At 48.0% G+C, this 14,229-nt stretch overlaps 1 protein-coding gene across 2 annotated transcripts in view; it reads left to right on the forward strand.

Annotated features, from left to right (window-relative positions):
• Window positions 1-580: 580 nt before the first annotated feature.
• The window catches only part of TNIP2 (TNFAIP3 interacting protein 2), a 33,911-nt gene continuing 20,262 nt past the window's right edge, over window positions 581-14,229 (forward strand). For both annotated transcript variants that reach the window (XM_019453867.2, XM_019453868.2), the window contains exon 1: window positions 581-869. In XM_019453867.2, coding sequence (XP_019309412.2) covers window positions 591-869 — 279 coding nt within the window. In that variant the 5' untranslated portion in view covers window positions 581-590. The remainder of the gene's footprint in view (window positions 870-14,229) is intronic.

The raw sequence follows: 14,229 nt of genomic DNA on the forward strand, positions 1-14,229 counted from the left end.
TTCTGTCGGTGGGGCGGGGCCAGCTCTTGGCAGGGGGCGTGGCCCTGCTGGCTGTCGGCGGGGGGCGGGGACGTTCAGTGGGCGGGGGAGAGGGGCTGTGCTGTCGGCGGGGGGCGGGGCCTGCTGTGGGCCGGGAGACTGGGACGTGCTGCGGGCCGCGGGCAGGGCGGGCTGGCGGCCGGTCGGGGCCGACCTTTCCGTGGGTCAGGGGCCACGCTGGCCGCCATGGGCGTGGCCGCGCCGATGGCGGGGCGGGGCCTGCTGTTGGCAGGGGGCGGGGCCGGACTGTGGGCGGGTCTGGGCCGGCCTTTCCGTGGGTCAGGGGTCACGCCGGTCGCCGCGTGCGGGGCCAGGCTGTGGGCGGTCTGGGGCGGCTTCTCGGTGGGTCAGGGGCCAAGCGGGTGGCTGTGGGCGGGGCCGGGCCGTCGGTGGGGGGGGGGGGGGGCGCGGCCTGGCTGTGGGCCGTGGGCGGGGCCGGGGTCACGGCGGTGGGCGGGACGCTCCGGGAAAAGTTCCGGGAAGGTGAGCCAGTCCAGACCCGGCGCGGAAGTTGGTGTCGTCCGCGCGCCCTCCGGTAGCGGCCCGCGGCCATGTCCTCGGGGGGCGCTGGGTCCGGCGGGCGGGAGGGGGCCCCGCGCGCGGCTGCGACGCTCTGTGGCCTGTACCACGAGGCCGGGCAGCGGCTGAGGCGCCTGCAGGACGAGCTGGCGGCGCGGGATGCCCTCATAGAGCGCCTCCGCGCCCGCCTGGCCGCGCTCGAGGGGGACGCGGCGCCCTCGCTCGTGGACGCGCTACTGGAGCAGGTGGCGCGCTTCCGGGAGCAGCTCCGGCAGCGGGAGGGCGGCGCCGCGGAGGCCGCGCTGCGCCAGGTGCGGCCCTGTGGGCGAGCCGCGCTTCCTCAGACCGCAGCGGGTGTGGGCGCGTGTGGGTTTCGAGGAGGGCGAGCCCGTGTCAGGGCTGCGGGCTTGCGTCCCGGTGGGTTGTGACACGTTTGAGAGCGTGCGCTCCAGGGTTGGGTGAGGGGAGTGGGTGGCGGCGGGCTCTGAGGAGTGTGTGCACGTGCACCGTTAACCTTAGAAACAAAACTGCCCGTTACTGTTCCAGAAAGGGTAGGCTTCTCTGGAACAGCAGACAACTGCCACCCAGGACCAGCACGTTAAGGCAAAAGCCTTCGCTAGGGCACGGGACGCCGAGGACGCCGGGGGGCGGGGGCTGTTGTAAACAGAAAGCCCATTGGAGGAAACTGGGAGCTGGAAGTGTGGTGGCTTCTCATTGGCTGGGCTGCTGCCGGAGCCGGAGGAAACCTTCCTCCCTCTTGGGATCGCGAAGCAGTTGGGCCTCGCCAGGCCCCTCTTCCGGTGGGGTCTGCAGTGGAGGAGGCGTGGTTCTCACTAAAGTTTCCTTTTGTTGATTCTCACGGTTTGGGTCTGACAGGCGTGTGCCACGTTGCGTGTGAGGGTTGCGCGTGCTTGTCGGCCGGCCCGTGCTGGGTTCCGAGGGAGGAGCGTTCTGGTCAGTTCTGAGGTGTGTGCGCGTGAGTTGGCTTCCGGACGGTGTGCTCCCGTGTTGTGTGGGGAGGTGTGTGTCGGCTGGTTCTGAGGGGCGCGTGCGCCTGTTGGGTCTGAAGGTTGTCCCGTAGGAGGGGTGTTTTTTCCGCTTGGTTGTGAGGATTGTCCGTGTGTTGTGTTCTGAGGGGTGTGCTCCATGTGTGTCCATTTATATCTGAAGGTTGTGTTCGGTTTAAGGGTCGTGTGTGTGCAGCCGTGGTGGGCACGAGGGTTGTAGGTCTGTGTTGGTTCTGAGGTGTGTAAGCCCCATGTGGGTTTTGAGGAGGGCGCGTGCCTGTTTTGGTCTGAAGGTTGTGCGTTCGTGTTCGCTCTGAGGGTTTGTGAGGGTGTTAGATTCTGGGGAGTGTATCCTGTGTTGGGTCAAAGGGTGTCTGCCTGTGTTGGGACCTGAGGGGTGTGTGCTCACGTTGAGGTTGCGGGGCCTTGTTGGTCCGAAGGTGTGTGTGTTCCGATGTCGGGTGTGCGGCCTGTGATGCTTGTGTTGGGTTGTGCGGGGGGGCGGGGGGAGTGGGCCTGGATTTTGCCGGCGCGGTGTGTGTGTGTGTGTGTGTGTCAGGTTCTGAGTTGTGTGCTCCTGTGCTGGGTACGGAGCGGCGTGTGTCCGTCTGAGTCTGCGGGTTGTGAGTCCATGTTGGTTTCGAGGGGCGTCTGTGCTCCTGTGTGGGGCCTGAGGGGGCACCTGTGTTGGTTCTGAGGGGTTCGTGCCTATCTTGGGCTCTTGGGGGGGTGCTCCCATATCGGGTCTTGAGGGTATGTGCCGAGCTGCGTCTGGGGGTTGGGTGTCTGTTGTTCTGAGCGGTGGGTCCGTGTTGGGTCTGAGGGTTGAGTTCCACTTGGTTTTGAAGGGCTGGCTGTCCTCGTCGGTTCTGATAGCTGGGTCTCTCCGTGGTGGATCTGAGGGATATGGGTTTGTGTTGATTCTGAGAGGTCTGAGGACGTGTTAGGTTCCGAGGGGGGTGCTCCCAAGTTGGGTGAGAATGTTGGTGCCTGTGTCGGTCTGAGGTGTGTGCTCCCATGTCGGTTGTGAGGGGTGTGCCTCTGTTGGGTTCTGTGGTGGGGCGTGCCTCCGTTAGGTCTAAGGGTTGTGTGTCCTTGGCTCTACAAGTGTGTGTCTGTGTTAATTTGAGAGGTGACGTGCCTGTTTTAGGTTCTTAGAGGTGTGCCTTGGGATTGGGTTCCGAGGGGTCTGCTCTTGCGCGCCTATTATGGGTTGTGAGGGGTGTATGTGCCCATGTTGGTTCTGGGGTATGTGTGCCTGCGTAAGTCCTAAGGCATTGTGTTTGTGTTGGGTCCTGAGGGGCTTGTGCACCTGAGTCGCTTCGCAGTGGTGTGTGTGTCTATTTTAGGTTTGAGGTGTTTACATTTGTGTCAGTTCCGGGGTGTGTGTGTGTGTACACATGTTGGCTTCAGAGTGTTGTGCTCCCGTGTTTGTTGTGAGGAGTGTGTGTGCTCATCTGGATTAGAGGGTTGTGTGTCTGTGTTGGTTCTGAGGAGCGTGTATTGCTGTGTTGTGCCCATATTGGGTCCACTGGTTGTATGTCCATGATGTTTCTGAGGGGTGTGTGGCCATGTTGGTTTCTGAGAGGTGTTCTGTCTGTGTTGGGTTTGAGATGTGCATGTTCAGTGTTGGTTCTGAAGGGTGTGCTCCCATATTGGGTGAGGGTGTGTGTCCCTGTTGATTTTGAGGTGTGTTTTTGCTCCTGTGTTTGGTCTAAAGGGTGTGTGTCCCTGTTTTGGGTTCTGAGATGTTTGTCCATGTGGGGTTTGAGGTGTGTGTGAGCCCATGTAGGTTCTGGAGTATGTGTGCGCTCATGTTGGGTTCTGAGGGATTTTTGTGCCAGGTCACATGTGTATCGAGGGGTGTGAGTAGGTGTTCATTTTGAAGGGGGTGTGTGTTCCTGTTTTGAGTTGAAGGTATGTGCTTATGTGCTCTGTGTTAAGTTCTGAGTGGTGTGTGTGCCTGCGTTGGGTCTGAGGGTTGTGTGTCCGTGTTGGTTCTGAGGGTGTTTTCTGTTTGTGTTGTGCTGAGGGGTGTGTGTTCTTGTTGGTTATGAAGTTTTGTGGGTGTATCAGATATTGAGGAAGGGCTCCCACGTTGTCTGAGGAAAGTTTGTGTGCATGTGGTGGATTCTGGGAGGTATGTGTGCCCGTTTGGGTTCTGAAGTGTCTGTGTGCTCTTGTTAGGTGGAAGGGGTGGATGTGTGTCCATGTTGGCTGGGAGGGGGTGTGTGTCTGTGTTGGGCCTGAGGTTATCTGCCTATTTGGAGTTACGATGGGTGTGTATTTGTGTTCACACCCCCTTGTTGGGTATGAGGGTTGTGTGAAACTGTACTGTGTTCTGACGGGTGTTTGCCTGTGTTGGGTCTGAGGGATGTGCACCCATGTTGTGTTCTGAGGGGTATGTTTGCCTGTGTTAAGCTTTAGGGTTGTGTGTGCATGTTGGTTTTAAGGGTGTGTGCCTGTGTTGAGTTTTGAGGGTTGTGCGTCCTACTGGTTCTGAGGGCTGTGTATCTTGTTGCTTTTAGGCATGTGTCCTTGTTGTGTTATGAGGAGTGTGTGCCCATGTTGAGTGTCATAGGTGTGTATCCATTTTGGATTCTGAGAGGTGTGTGTGTCCTTGTTGACTATGGGTGTGTGTGCCCATATTGGGTCTAAGGTATCTGTGTGCCCCATGGAGAGTCGGTGTCTGCTCCCACGGTGGTTCTGTAGGGTATGCGTGCCTGTAGGTGGGTTCTGAGGATGTGTGCACAATTGGGTGTTTTGCCTGTTTTGGGTGTGAGGCTTGTATGCCTGTGTTGGGTTCTAAAGGGCATGTGTGCTTATCTGAGGGTTGTGTGTTTTTGTTTATTCTGAGGGCTTTGTCCTTGTTGACATCTGAGGGCTGTGTTCCCTCATTGGGTTCTGAGTGGTGTGTGTCCCTTTTGGATCTGACGGGTATTTGTCTGTTTTGGTTCTGAGAGTGTGAGTGCCTCCACGTTGGGTCCTAGGGGCATGTGACTCCATGTTGGGTTGATGAGTGTATACCTTTGTCGTGTCTGAGGTTTGTGTGTGCATGTGGGGGTGAGGGGAATGTGCCCATGTTGTGTCTGTGGGTGTGTGCACCTGTTTTGGGTTCTGTGGGTTGTGTATGCCTGTGTTGGTGTGCGGGTTGTGTCTGAGTTCATTCTGAGGGGTGTGTGTTTGTGTTGGTTCTAAGGGTTGTCTGTGTGTGTTGAGTTCTGAGGGGTGTACTCCCATGGGCATGAGGTGTGTGTGGCTGAGCTGTTTTCTGAGGGGTATATGCATCAGTGTGGGATTCTGAGGGGGTTGTGTACCCATGTCAGGTCTGAGGGGGTGTGTGCACCAGTATTGAGTTGTGAGAGGTGTGTGTGCGCATGTTGGTTCTGAAGAGTATGTGTGTTCTCATGTTGGGCCTAAGTGTTGTGTGCAGCCGTCTTGGGTTCTGAGGGACGTGTGTTAGGTCTAAGGGTTGTGTGTTCACGTGTCTTTGTTGGGTCCGTGGGGTATGTGTGCATATGTTAGGCTAAAGGGTTGTGTTTCTGTGTTAGTTCTGTGGGTGTGTGTGTGTCCGTGTTGGGTTTGAAGGGTGTGTGCCCCTTTTGGGTTGTGAGCAGTGTGTGTTCGGGTTGGGTTCTGAGTGTCTCCTCCAGGAGTGGGTATGAGGGCTGTGTGTCGTGTTGGGTTCTGAGGGGTGTGTGTTCCCATGTTGGGTTCTGAGGAGTGTGTGGCCTGTTTAGGTGAAAGGGTTGTATGTCCATATTGGTTCTGAGGGCTGTGTGTACCCATGTGTTTCGTGTTCATTCTGGGGGGTGTGAACATATCTTAAATTCTGAGGAGTGTGCGCCCATGTTGTGTTCTAAGGGGTGTGAGCCTAGGTTGGGCTCTGAGGAGTGTGTGTGACTATTTGGGTCTGAGGGTTGTGTATTCATGTTAGTGATAAGGGATGTTCCTGTGTTGTGTCTGCGGGTTGTGTCCATGTTGGTTCAGAGGGCTGTGTGTGACCCTGTTGGTTCTGAGGAGTGCCTGCGCTCCCGTGTTGGGTTCTGTGGAGTGCGGGGCCCGTGTTAGGCCTCAGCGTTTTATGTCTGTGTTGATTTTGAGGCTTGTGTGTCCATGTGGGTCTGAGGATTGCTTTCCATTTGGTTGTGAAGAGGTCTTTCCGTGTTGGTTCTGATTGCTGTGTGCGCCCATGTTGGGTCTGAGGCTGTGTGTTCCTGTTGCTTCTGAGAGATGCCAGCATCTGTTAGGTTCTGAGGGGTGTTCTCGTGCTGGGAGCTGAGGGGAGTGGGCCAGTGTTTGGCCTGAAGGATGTGTCTGTGGTGGTTTTGAAGGCTCTGTGTGCTTACGTGATGGATCTGAGGGTGTGAGCCTGTGTTGCTTCTGAGGTGTGTCTCTTACTGTCTGTTTTGAGTTGTGTGTGCTTGTTTTAGCATCTGAGGTGTGAGCTCCCATGTTAGGTGTGACGGGTGTGTGTGCCCCTTTTGGGTTTCTGGGGCCGTGTGCATTCATTTTGTGTTCAAGGGGGTGTGTTCTGTTTTGGGAGAGGGGTGTGTGCTCCGTTTGGGTTCTGAAAGGTTTGCCTGTTTGGGCTCTAAGGATGTGTTCCTGTTTTGGGTTCTGAGACGGGGTGTGTGTTGTGTTCTGAGGGGTCTGTACCTGTGTTAGGGCTGAGGGCTGTGTGTGCCAGTGTTGAATCTGATGAACGTGTTTGTTTTGGGTTCAGAGGAGTCTGCTCTCATGTTGAAAACCTGAGACATGTGTGTGACCCTGTGGGTTATGGGGGGTTTGTGTGCGTGTTGGATTCTGCGGGACTTTGGGTTCTGATGTCTTTGTTAGGTTCTAAGGTGTGTGTGTGCCACTTTTAGGTTTGAGAAGTGTGCACCTATGTTGGGCTTCAGGGATATGTGTGTGCACATGGAAGGTTCTAATATGTCTGTGTTTGCGTTTAATTGTGTGTGTAGACACTAGATTCTGGGTGTGTGTGGGTGTGTGTGTGTGTGTAGTAAATGGGTATAGACTCCTGGTGTGTATGTGTTCACACTGGGTTCTGGGCCATGTGAACCCCTGTTATGTTCTGGGGTGACTTTTAGCCCCGGTTGTAAATGAATCTTTCAGTAGCAATAGCTCCCTGATGCTGGGACCCATGACAATGGCAGTGCCTGCTAGAGTGTCAAGTAAAGCACTTAAGTCTTACTTTCCCTCCTCCTCATCCTTGTCATTGATGTTAGTCTGTCGTTTTGAAATACCATAAGCACTCAGACCAGGAGCAAGAGTAACAGTATTTTTCTAGAACAGCTGTTTGGAAGTGCCTCCACACGTTTGGATGAACTCTAGTGTTCCATTTGGGCCATAGCTATCATCTGGGTTGTCCCAGGAAAGAAACTAGGTCTACAAAGGGATTACACTGCAAAAGACAATTTTCACTTCTTAGCTTTGTCCTGCAGCCGGATTGTAGACTGAAAAAGAGACTTTCCCTCACCGCCACCCCCCTTTTACTATAAAAGTAATTTTGAATATCTGAAAAATAGAGGAAAGGACAGAGAATAAACTAACAGCCACTGTAATCCCACAATGGGGGATAACCAGTGTTAATTTCTTGGCATGCCTCCTTCCTGTTTTTCCTTTACACACCGGGTGCGGTTGAGTTCCTGCTGTCTGTACATTTTACTTCATATCACATTGCCAGTACTTTCTCATCTGCTTTGTTTTAAATGCCTCTGGAAGCCAGATGTCTCCCTCACTCCAGCTCTCTCCCTCTTCTGGGGAGAGTGGTTCATAACTCATCAGGGCAGAAGAAAAATTTAGAAGTCACCTGGTCTGCACCGCTGATCTTAGTGTCATGGACACCAGGAGCCATAGATGAGTGCAGAGTGGGGACCCGAGCACATCATATCTGCCACCTACTCGCACACACCTGCGGAAGCAGTACTCTCCCTGTAGTCTGGCGGCCACTGGTGTTCAGCCTACAGGTTCAGCACTGGCATGCTGTGGCCCCACAGCCTCTAAGCAGGTCCCAGACACAACCAGATCTAAAGTCCTACATCTGTATGGTCCTTTACCCCAACATGTAGGTTTTGTTTTAGGATTTTTAACTATTTAAGGAGCATTTTAACAATCTGGTATCTTATGTGATTACATGTTTGTTGCTTACTCCTGTATCTGTCTGGGTCTGTCACAGAACCTGTGGAGGAATAGAGAGATTTCCCATTGTGCAGAGTGAAAACAATGAGAAGACTTGATCAATAGGTTGGTCTCGTCAGTGGCCATGTCAGCCAGCCTGTTAGGAGCAGGGAGCCTGGGTTGGGAGACCGGGAGTTCCCAGAGAGGATGCTGAGGCTGTATCCTCAGCTGTGTAGGGACTGCCAGGTGACTGAGCTGTAGCTTAGCATGTGATAGGGCCAGACCATTCTTGGGAATTGTGGTTCTTTTTGCCGCCACAGTAAGACTCAAGAACGTATCTCATTTGTAACACAAGGCCTGTACAGGTAACTTTACAAGCTCCTCTAGTTAAGACTTTCTGGGATAATGGTGCTAATTCACTATGTGGCCCATAACTGCTCAACCCCATCTTATCACCACCCAGGGTACTAGGTGGACCCTGCCTAGTCCTGACATACCAGCTTTCTCTCCCTTCCAGCTTTTCTTTCCCTGTTCTGCCATGCTTTCTATTGAGTGGAACGGCAAACATCCTTTACAATAAACTATATTAGGTGTGTGTGTGTGTGTGTGTGTGTGTGTGTGTGTGTGTGTGTGTTGTTTGTGTTTTTGTTTTTAACCATCCGTCTATCTTCATACCTTTTTTGATCTTGTAAAACTAAAACTCTTTAGCCATTAAGAAAAAATTTCCCATCTTCCTGCCCCCTAACCTCCAACCTTGGGAAGTATTCTACTCTCTGTCTTTATGATTTGATTAGGGACCTCACAGAAATGGAATCATACAGTATTTGTCCTTTTGTGATGGGCTTATTTCACTTAGTATAATGTCCTGTAGGTTTATTCATGTTGTATCATGTGCCAGAATTTCCTTCTTTTTAAGGCCGAAAAATATTCCATTGTATGTATATACCACATTTTGCTTATCCATTCATCTGTTGATAGACACTTTGGTTGCTTCCATATTTCAGCTATTATGAATAACACTGCCTCTATGAATACATGTGTACAAATCTATCTTTGAGACCCTGCTTTTGATTCTTTGGGGTATGTACCCAGAAGTGGAATTACTGGATCATATGGTAATTTTGTGTAACTTTTTGAGGACCACAAAAAGTTTGGTCCTTTTTGAGACCAAAAAACTTTTTGAGAACCACCATACTGTTTTCCACAGTGCTGTACCACATTCTGTTTTCCACAGTGCACAGAGTTGCAATTTCTCTACATCCTCACTAATATTATTTTCTTTCTTTCTTTTTTTAACAGTAGCCATTCTAATGGGTATGTGGTGATTTAATACAAAATGATGACAGTTTTGATTTGCAATTTCCTAATGATTAGTGATGTTGAGCATCATTTCACATGCTTATTGGTCATTTGTATATCTTCTTTGAAGAAATGTCAAGTCGTTTGCCCAGTTTTGAATTGGTTACTTGGTTGTTGCGGAGTTTTAGGAATACTCTATTGGCATACCTCATTTTATTGAACTTCTCAGATACTGTTTTTTACAAATTGAAAGTTTGTGATGGGGTGCCTGGCTGGCTCAGTTGGTGGAGTGTGTGCCTCTTGATCTCAGGGTTGTGGGATCAGGCCCTGTGTTGGGTGTAGAGTTTTTGTTTTTTAATAAAATCTTAAAAAAAAAAAAATGTTTGTGACAACCCTGCACCAAGTAACTCTTTTGGCACATGTTTCCAACAGCATTTGCTCACTTCATGTCTATGTGTCATAGTTTGGTAATTCTCACAATATTTCAAGTTTTTCATTGTTATCATGGTTGTTATGGTGATACGTGATCAATGATCTTTGATGTTACTATTGTAATTTTTGGGGGCACCAGGAACTATGCCCATATAAGACAGCAAACTTAATACATGTGTGTGTTCTGATTGCACCACTGACTATCCATTCCCCCATCTATCTCGCTCTCCTCAGGCCTCCCCACTCCCTGAGATACAGCAGTACTGAAATTAGGCCAACTAACAACCAACCCTACAGTGGCCTCTGAGGGTTCAAGTGAAAGGAAAGGTCACGCATCTCTCACTTGAAATCAAAAGCTAAACATGATGAAGCTGAGTGAGGGAGGGATGTCTAAAGCCAAGATAGGCCGAAAGGTAGGCCTCTTGTTCCAAACAGCCAAGTTGCAAATGCCAAGGAAAAGTTCCTAAAGGAAATGAGTGCTACTCCAGTGAGCACATGAATGATAAGAAAGGGAAATGGCCTAACTGCCGGTAGGGAGAAAATTCCAGTGGTCTGGAAGGAAGATCAAAACCGCTGCAATACTCTCTTAAACCAAAGCCTCTTCCAGAGCGAGGCCCTGACTCTCTTCAATTCCGTGAGGGCTGGGGGAGGAGAGGAAGCTGCAGAAGAAAAATCTGAAGCTTGCAGAGGTTGGTTCGTGAGATTTAAGAAAGACGCCGTCTCCATAACACAAAAGTGCCAAGTGAGGCAGCAAGTGCTGATGGAGAAGCTGCAGCAAGTTCTCCGGAAGGTCTAGCTAGGATAATTCATGAAGGAGGCCACACTAAACAATGGATTCTCAGTGTAGACGAAAACAGCCTCATTTGGGGGGAAGACTGGGACTGTCATCGCTAGAGAGGAGAAGTCAGTGCCTGACTTCAAAGTTTCAAGGAACAAGCAGATTCCCTTGTTAGGGGCTAATGTAGCTGGTGACTTGAAGTTGGAGCCAGTGCTCATTTACCGTTGGGAAAATCCTAGGGCCCCGAAGAACTGTGCTGAATCTACTCTGCCTGCGCTCTGCAGATGGAACAACAAAGCCTGGATGACAGCATATCTGTTTACGACATGGTTTACCAAATATCTTAAGCCGACTGTTCAGACCTACAGTTCAGAAAAAAAGATTCCTCTCAAAGTAATACTGCTCATTGACATTGTACCCAGTCACCCAAGAGCTCTGGTGATGTATAGCAAGGTTAATGTTTTCATGCCTGCTAACAGACCATCCATTCTGCAGCCCATGGTGCAAGGAATAATCTTGACTTTGAAGTCTTAATTTAAGAAATAAATTTCATAAGGTTGTAGATGTCATAAATAGTGATTCCTCTGATGGATCTGGGCAAATTGAAAACCTGGAAATGACTCATCATTCTAGATGCCATTAAGAATATTCATGGTTCATGGAAGAGGTCATGATATCAATATTAACAGGAGTTTTGAAAAAGTGGGTTCCAGCGCTCATGGAAGACTTTGAGGGGTTCAAGACTCAATGGACGAAGTCATTGCAAATGTGGTGGAAATGGCAAGAGAACTAAAATCAAGAGTGGAACCTCAAGATGGGACTGAATTGTTAAGATCTCATGATAAAACTTGAATAGATGAGGAGGTGCTTCTTTGGGGGAGCACAGAAAGTGGTTTCTTGAGATGGAATCTACTGGTGAAGATGCTGTGAAGATTGTTGAAATGACAACAAGGATTTAGAATGTTGCATAAACTTAGTTGACAAAGAGTGGCAGTGTTTGAGAGGACTGACTCCAATTTTGAAAGTTCTGTGGGTAGAATGCTATCAAACACCATCACGTGCTACAGAGAAATTCTTTTGTTTCCTGTGCTCTGGTGTCCTATCTAAGAAAACATTGCCAAATTCAATATTGTGAAGTTTTGGCCTATGTTTCTTACAAGAGTTTTATAGTTTTAGGTCTTAAGTCTGATCCATTTTGGATTAGTTTTTGTATATGGTGTGAGGTAGGGGTCCAATTTTATGCTGCATGTGGATGTCCTGTTTTCCCAGTACCATTTGTTGAAAAAATTATCCTTTCCCAGTCTTAGCACCCTTGTCAACAACCATTTGGCCATATATGCAAGGATTTATTTCTGGGCTCCCTATTCTGTTTCCTTTGTGTAAATGTCTGTTTTTATGCCAGTACCACACTGTCTTGGTTACTGTAGCTTTGTAGTCAGTTTTGAATTCGGATAGTATGAGTCCTGCTTTGTTCCTTTTTTCTTCTTCTAAGATTGTGTTGAGTATTTGGAGTCCCTTGAGATTCTATATGAATTTTAGGATGAATTTTTCTATTTCTCCAAAAACAAAAATCATCTGGATTTTGATAGCAATTGCATTGAATCTATAGATCACTTTGGGTAATGTTAACCTTAAGAATAAAACTCAGTTATTTACTAGCAAAACCATATTCGGGTTAGTAGAGAATTGCAATTCATGCAAGGTACAGCAAAACCATAAGCAAGTCCAGAGAACAAAGGAGAAGAATGCTCTTTTATAGAGGAAAGGGGGAGCTGGGAGGGCTGTCATAAACAAACAGTCCATTGGAGTAAACAGAGTTTGAGGTGTAGTGACTTCTCATTGGTTGAGTTGTGACAGTCTTTCATGGGCTGGGCTGTTGCTGGTGGAGGAGAGAACCTTTTTTCCTTCTGCTGGGATAGTGAAATACAGTTGACACTTGAACAATATGGGGGTTATGGGTGCCGTCCTCCTGTGCAGTTGAAAATCCAAGTATAACTCCTGACTCCCCAGAAAGCCTAACTACTGATAGCCTACTGTTGACTGAAAGCCTTACCAATGACATAAACAGTTGATTAACACTTACTTTGTGTTGTATGTATTATATGCTGTATGCTTTTTCTTTAAATCTTTAAGGAGGCTCCATACCTAACATGGGGCTTGGATTTACAACCCCAAGATTGAGAGCCTCATGCTCTCCTGACTGAGTCAGCGGGTGTCCTTACATGCTGTATTCTTCAAGTAAACTAGCAAAAAGAAAATGTTAAGAAAATTAAGAACATTCCTGTCCAGATGCAAGATACATCTTTTCCTGTTGGTTCTGCAGTTGACAAGTGGCAGGGCATGAGGGCCCTGATTCCATTTTAGTGAGGTTTCCCTTAATACTTTTCACATTAGTATTGACATTTTAACACTATTAAGTCTTCCAGTGTGTGAACATGGGGCGTGTTTCCATTTATTTCTGTCCTAATTTCTTCTCTTTAAAAAAATTTTTTTTGTTATGTTTATTTTGGAGAGAGAGACAGAGTGTGAGCAGGGGAGGGGTAGAGAGAGAGGGAGACACAGAATCTGAAGCAGGCTCCAGGCACTGAGCTGTCAGCACAGAGCCTGACGTGGGGCTCGAACTCACGAACTGTGGGATCATGACCTGAGCCGAAGTTGGCCACTTAACGGACAGAGCCACTCAGGCGCCCCTGTCCTAATTTCAGTAATGTTTTGTAGTTTTCACTGTACAAGTCTTCCATCTCCTTGAGTAAATGACTTCCTAAGTCTTTTATTCTTTTTGATGTTGTTGTAAATGGGATTGCTTTGGTAATTTCTCTTTCAGATTCTTCATTGTTAGTGTGTAGAAATACTCCTGTGTTTTATTTGTTGACTTTGTCTCCTGGTATTTGCTGAATTCATTTAGTCTAAGTTATTTTGCATGTGTGTGTAATATTTAGTTTTCTACATATAAGATTATATCATATGCAAACATCATTTTACTTCCTATTTGGATGCCTTTTCTTTTTCTTTTTTTCCTACTTGTTCTGGCTAGAATGTCTAGTACTATTTTGCATAGTAGTGGTGAAAGTGGGCACTATTGACTTGTTCCTGATCTTAGAGGAAAAGCTTTCAGTCTTTCACTATTGAGTATGATACTTGCTGTGGGTGTTTCAAATATGGCTTTTATTGCGTGGAGGTAGTTTTTGCCTCAGTTGATATGAGTATGTGTCTCCCCCCTTCACTGTTAGTATAGTCTATTACATTGATCAATTTTGTTTTCCTTATTTTCTTAATGAAATATGTTTGTGAACTTAAGCACAGTAGTATAATTGTGTAACAAATCCAGTGAAAAACTGTCTGATTGGAAAGGTTTAATAATAACATTTTGTTCACTCTAAGGGATTGATGTTGACTCATAGATAGAAAACAAACATCAAACACGTACATTGTGCTTCTTGCCACCTAAAAGGCTTAATTCTCAGGTCATTATTATTAGATATTTATCAACAATTGTGTAATTATCTTGAGGTATAGTATAAATGAGAATAAATGATAGGTATGTCAAGAACACGATCAATTTGCAACATGTAGAAAATAGAACTAAAGTGCAAACAGAAATAATTCAGAGCCTATCAATACATAACTAAAATGCTTAATAATTGCCCAGTTCGTCCACATTGGCCTCCGATCCTTCTACACTGCTGTCCAGAAGATAGATATGCTGCACCTCTTATTTCAAAAAGCCATGGGTAACCTTAGTCATGAGCATCACCTTTTCACTGTCTTTAAGAAAATGATGAAGCTTGCTAAAGTTGCCTTGTAGGGAGTTCACAAAGGATTTATAGAAGTACTCTGGGCTATAATTCTTTCTCATTATTGGGCACCAATGAGAAGCAAGTGTTAAACACTGAAAAACAGTACATTTTAAATCTTCTTCTGCTGCTTCCTAGCTATGTTAGTTTGGGCAAGTCACTTAATGTTCTGGTTTTCTCATCAGTAAAACTAAAATAACAATACCTAGCTCATAGGACAATTTATGTATTTATTCAT

The sequence above is a fragment of the Panthera pardus genome, unplaced genomic scaffold, assembly GCF_024362965.1.
Source record: "Panthera pardus isolate Hobbes unplaced genomic scaffold, ASM2436296v1 HiC_scaffold_13, whole genome shotgun sequence".
In the NCBI taxonomy this organism is placed as follows: domain Eukaryota; kingdom Metazoa; phylum Chordata; class Mammalia; order Carnivora; family Felidae; genus Panthera; species Panthera pardus.